This window comes from Solanum pennellii, chromosome 5 (genome assembly GCF_001406875.1).
Source record: "Solanum pennellii chromosome 5, SPENNV200".
Taxonomy (NCBI): domain Eukaryota; kingdom Viridiplantae; phylum Streptophyta; class Magnoliopsida; order Solanales; family Solanaceae; genus Solanum; species Solanum pennellii.
This window is the reverse complement of record NC_028641.1, coordinates 68,441,934-68,448,217: the sequence shown is the minus strand read 5'-3', so window position 1 is coordinate 68,448,217 and position 6,284 is coordinate 68,441,934. Positions and strand designations below refer to the sequence as shown.

The 6,284-nt window shown below is 36.0% G+C and overlaps 1 protein-coding gene across 1 annotated transcript in view; it reads left to right on the top strand.

Annotated features, from left to right (window-relative positions):
• LOC107019670 (putative late blight resistance protein homolog R1A-3) overlaps window positions 1-5,670 on the top strand; it is a 12,346-nt gene extending 6,676 nt beyond the window's left edge. The window contains 2 exon segments of the mRNA XM_027916882.1: window positions 1,008-3,791; window positions 5,566-5,670. Coding sequence (XP_027772683.1) covers window positions 1,008-3,791; window positions 5,566-5,670 — 2,889 coding nt within the window.
• The last annotated feature ends 614 nt before the right edge of the window (window positions 5,671-6,284 follow it).

Sequence of the window (6,284 nt, the reverse complement as noted above, 5' to 3'; positions counted from 1 at the left end):
AGTTTGTAAGTCCATCACAAGTTTATTGAACGCATCTAGATGGTCTTGCAACAAAGTACCTGAATCCATCTTAAATGTATGAAGACGCCGTTGTAACAACATCCTTGTTGTCACTGACTGGTCCTGGTAAAGCCCTTCCAACTTTTCCCATAACTCTTTGGCCGTGTCTTCGGTACTTGTACTCACTTCACAAAGTACGTTAGGTGCAAGGGACAGTTGGATTGCACTCAATGCATCTCCTTCAATCTTTTCTTTGTCGGAATCCGATATCTTATCGGGGTACTTTCCGTCAATAGCATGGATTGAACCTTCCCTCCGCAGTAACGCTATCATCTGGATTTTCCAGATATTGAAGTTGTTGCGTCCACTAAATCTATCAATTTCAAACTTCATGGAACTCATTTTTTTTTTACTTGTTCTTCCTATTCTACTACAATGTATTTGGAACTACAGAAAACCAAAGTAATCCTTTTCTGATGTGGAAGTTCAGACTGTGCTGCAACCACAGAGCATACTCAGACAGAACCTTGCTCTGATACCAATTGTTAGCGGAAACGTGAAACTAAAGAACAAGGAAGAACAACAATATTTAACGTGGTTCGGATCAAAATGATCCTACGTCCACCAAAGAACAACTGCACCAATATTTATTTCACTATACAAAGAATATAAGGGAAATACTACAAGAGAGAGAACACAATGCCTTAGAAGGTGAGAAGGCAAGTGAAAGGATGATTTGAAAATGAATTAAGAGCTACCTATTTATAGGAATAAATTCATCCTATTGATGTCATCCATGACATCACTATGTGTCAAAATTGTCAAGGTTAAGATAGCAAACCATTTTATGGTTTGCCTAACTTTCACCTACCAAGATACAATCTTTGACTTGTATTTTGTACTAATTATCTTCCTACCAAATATTCATATTAATTCATCTTCCATTTAGTTTGATTCCACAAGAACCAAAACCAACTCTTTCAATTATTCTTTATGATGTGTCCAAGGACATTATTCATCATGACAAATTATTTCTTCTCTTGGAAGTTGTTGAGGCCCTTATCGAGGAGGTATCCAGTCTTATTCACAACTTAGTGGAGAAATCAACGAGTGAAGACAGTATGAATGCAACAAGTTGTGCAAGTCTAAACTTATTGGAAAATATTAAACTCCTGAAGGAAGATCTCACGAATGTTTTCTTGAAAGCCCGTGCCGACTCACCTCAGCTCTGCTTCCCCGTGAGTGATGGACCGCTTTTCATGACTTTTCTACTCACAAACTTAAAAGACTTGGTCGATTCCAATGCTTCTTCAGTTGCTTTGATAAAAGAAGAAATTAAGCAGGTGAAAGAAGACCTGGAAATCATAAGATCATACTTCGGGTATGCTGAGCAAGAGTTGCATAGAGATCTTTGGACTCGTGTTCTAGATGTGGCATATGAGACGGAACATGCCATTAATTCAATTCTTGCCCGAGATCATGGTTTATTGCAGCTTATCTTCGTACTTCTTGATACCGTAAAAAAAATCAAGCTTGTCAGAAAAGAGGTACAAGAGAAGATCCCCAAGAGCAGCGGTATTATTGTTGCAAACGCTCCCAACAAGTCGGTTGAAAGCAAGTCACCGACAGTTGGTAAAATAATTGTAGGTTTTGAGGAGGAGACAGAGTGGATAATTAGGAAGCTCACCAGCGGACCAGCTGAGATATATGTTATTTCCATAGTCGGCATGCCAGGGCTTGGAAAAACTACTTTGGCTTACAGAGTGTATAATGATAAGTCCATTGTTGATCATTTCGACGTTTTTGCTTGGTGCACAGTCGACCAGGAACGTAATGAGAAAAAGTTGTTGCAGAAAATTTTCAATCAAGTTATTGGTTTGAAAGAAAAATTTAGTGAGGATGACATAGATGAAGATGTTGTTGATAAGCTGCGGAGAAAACTGTGTGGACAGCGGTACCTTATTGTCTTGGATGACATGTGGGATACTGCAACATTGGATGAGCTAACAAGACCTTTTCCTGAATTTCAGAAAGGAAGCAGAGTGATTTTAACAAGTCGGAAAAAGGAAGTTGCTTTGCATGGAAAATGCTACAGTGATCCTCTTTATCTTCGATTGCTAAAACCAAAAGAAAATTGGGAGTTATTAGAGAAAAGGGTGTTCGGAGAAGAAGGTTGCCCTGATGAACTAAAGGATGTCGGAGAAAAGATAGCTCGAAAGTGTGATGGGCTTCCTTTAGTACTTGATCTAATCGGTGGAGTCATTTCAAGGAAGGAAAAGAAAGAGGCTTTGTGGCTTGAAGTTCTCAATAATTTGAGTTCCTTTATTTTTAAAGATGAAGAGGAAGTGGTGAAGGTTATACAATTAAGTTATGACCATTTGTCAGATCACGTAAAGCCGTGTTTGGTTTACCTTGCAAGTTATCCAAAGGACAAAGATATAATGATATCCGAGTTGAAAGATTTATGGATTGCTCAAGGACTTCTGCAGCAGACTGAGATGAAAAGTGCAGAAGAAGTAGTGGAGATTTATGTGGATGAGTTAATTTCCAGTAGCTTGGTAATACCTTTCTTTAAGTTTATTTTCAAAATTCATGATCTTGTGCATGACTTTTGTTACATAAAATCTAGAAAGGAAAAGTTGTTTGACTTCATAGGAGGTTCAAACACTCCGTCTTCTTCTTCAAACCTGATGCCACGTGGAATTACCATTCGTTATGATCAACGTCTCTTTCATTTGGATGAAAATTTTGTCCTGTTCAATCCAGACAAGAAGAATCATTATGTTAAACACCTCCTCTCTCTGAAGGTCTACAATGGGATTACGGATTGTCTTTCCTACAACAGTCACCTAAAACACTTGAGGCTTCTCAAAAGTTTGGATTTGAACGGCATAACATTGACAGATTCTTTGCTGAATGAAATCGGTATGCTCGTTCATTTGAAGTACTTAAGCATTCAGACGAAGGCAAATGCTCTCCCTCCGTCATTTTCAAACCTCTGCAATCTAGAAATTCTGGTGGTGAATAACCTGAAAGGATCATGCATGGTACTATCGCCTTGTTTTTGGAGCCTTGCAAAGCTACAAAATGTGCGTATGAACATTTGTTCTTTCTATGATACATACATCAACGAAACAACTGTGTTAGACAAGGACTCAAGGTTAGAGAATTTGAGAACATTATATAAGCTCTACCTTCCTGGTTTAGAGGACACGGAGGATATTTTCCAAAGGTTTCCTAATCTTCAAAACCTTAGAGTCTGTATCAAACAACTACCAGATTGTTCAGCAGAGAAGATTTGTTTTCCAAGATTGGATGTGCTTAACGAACTTGAAGAACTCCATTTAACTGCTTCTTGGGATTCATTAAGTGAATATACACACCGCGTCCCTTTGAAGTTGAAGATACTGAAGCTGAAAGGGCTTGCTCTGACATCCGGTACACTTTCAAGAATCGCTAGACTAACCAATCTTCAAGCACTATGTCTAAAGGACACAACTATCGAGGAGGGGAAAGAATAGAACATGGAAGATGTCACCTTCCAGTATCTCAAATCTCTAAAATTGGTTAATGTGTCATTTTCTGAATGGCAGGTTGATGGAGAGGAATCCTTTCCCATGCTCGAGATGTTACATATACGTAGATGTGATACGCTTATGGACATCCCAGACAGTTTTGGAGATATTGCGTCATTAAAGTTTATCAATGTGTGGTACAGCCCTCAGCTTAAAAATTTGAGTTTCAGTATTAAGGAATATGTTGAAGAAATGACTGGGGAAGACAAGCTTGTGGTATGCTTCAATGGTATATGGTCTTAACAATGTGAGTATGAATACGAATTCATTAACTTCTTTTGTACATAAAAATTTCCTTTTAGAAATGTTATGTTTTGTTCCAAAATGACTTTTAACTTATACAATATATGTTCTTTGCAGAGAGATCATATCAACCTGTAAGTTTCAAATGATGAACCGATCCTCAAGACATGTATGCCTTCTTCCAACACGGTTTTTCTATATCCATTTTTTCGTTTATTGATAACATTGTGGTTAATAATCTAAACAGTGCTAGCTATCTGTACTTGTGTTATTTATTATAACGGATGAGATAACGTATGCGTGTCTGCATTTCATAACCATGCGATCTTATGTACTTTTTTATTCTTCTAAAGTGTGCAACTCTCGTGTTGATGTTGTAATCTTTGCTCACCACAACTTACAAAATGATCATATAGACACATTTCACAATATATGTGTTATGTTAGTGTTGGGTGTTCACGAGCCACATTGTATGATAGAGTTGAGGTGTCTAGATGTGCATTCACGAAGTTGGAATGTATAGTTGTTTAGTAGAAGGGGTACTTTGAGAATGACAACTTGGGAATGAATGGATGAAAAGGGCACATAACTAGACAGTTAGTATATATCACAAAGTTTCAATTACAACTTGTAAAAAAATGTTTGTTGACATGTGTTACTTGAGTAGATGGTCTTTCGAAAACGGACTCTCTACCTTCATGAGGTCGGAGGCGTAAGTCCTGAGTACACTCTACCCTCTTCAAACCCCACTTGTGGAATTTCAGTGAGTATATGTTACGTTGTTAAAGTATCCTAAGATTGTGTTCCTTTTTGACTCACATAAGTATTTTCTTTTTAGTACTATCCGTTATTGTTTTCTACATGGCCTGTACCTAATGGATCAAAAGATTCCAACCACTGCTGCAATGGAATAGCAATGGAATGCAATGAAAATCTACTCTCAACACAAGAGAGCACCTTCTCGAATGGATTTTCCACATATAAAACTCTATCTATCTAGTTTATGTAAATATCGTCCAATTGAATGATCTAAGATTCAACTTTAATTTGTCTACAAAACCTGCTGGATGTTGATTGAGTTGACAACATTATGCAGTACTATATTACGGACAGCGTCCACAACCCATGAGAACCACTTGCCAATTATAATCGTTGGTGTCTTCTTAGCTTCTTGATCTACCTCAGCTGGAGTTATTGCTTGTGGTACCCTATCAATGTTTTGAGAGTGACAATCCTCTTCGCAACCCATAATTTCCATGGTATATAAAATTTTAGCGGGTCAAAACTTACCTTATAAGATGAACAAATCATATCAAATCATCATATTATACTAAAAGTGCAAAGAATATTAGGCAAAAGTTAGATTACTATTTTGTTTCTATATCAAATACAAAAGTTATTAATCATCTAATAAATAGTAAATTTAAATTCCTACAAGGGAGAGTTACGCATTAAGAGAATATTAAATTTAACAAATATTCTATTACAATTTATTCATGTTGTATGGTGAATTAATATTAAATTATTATGAAGTAATTATTATCAAGTAGATAAAAAGACTCCTAATTATAATGTTCAATGAATTATAGGTAAAAAGACTTCTAATTATATTGTTCAATGAATTACAGATGAAAACCAAATGTTACATAATTAAATAAGAAACAGATGGGCCTCTTTTATTTTTTTCCCTTTCATTTCCCCTCACCTTGGTATATCATTTCTTTCTTCGTTTTTGATTCTCTTTCAGGTCATAATCATGGACCGCAGAAGAGAAGTTGTCATCAATCTTTGTAGAACTAATAAGGGCAACAATATCATTGTTGTATTTGGACGGAAGACGTTATACAATTGATTGATTGTAAAAAAATGTTTGGAAGAAAATAGTACTTTTTTTTTAATCATGTGGTATGACTTACAACAAAATAATGATAAAATGCTTATAGTGTCATGACTCAAATTCACAAGTCATGATGACATCTATGTTCCCAATCAACTCAACATATTTTACCAATTTTAAATAACTAATGAGGTTAAAAGGTAAACAACAAGTAAAAATCTCCAATAATAAGTTCTTTATAAATATGAATTGCGGAAAGCTAAAATACAACCAAAGAATTGGTGTCATAAGTACAAGTGCTTCTAAATATGACGCAAGACTAAAACTAAAATGACAAATTCAAACATGATATCTGTCTTAATACTAAAACAACTGAATAAATAAAAGATAGAGGGAAATGTGGGCCATAGAACAACCAAGCGGCTCACCACAACTCAAAGATAATCCAAGCTCGGACTCAAAAAGTTCCACGAGATGTGCTTGTACTCGAAATCGAATATGCACCACAAAGTGTGCAACAAGTATAGTATGAGTACGAAACCACGTGTACCTAGTATATCTCATAGCGACGTGAGTTTATATAAGAAAATCAGTCATTTACTTATACAAGTTTATATTATACTTACCTG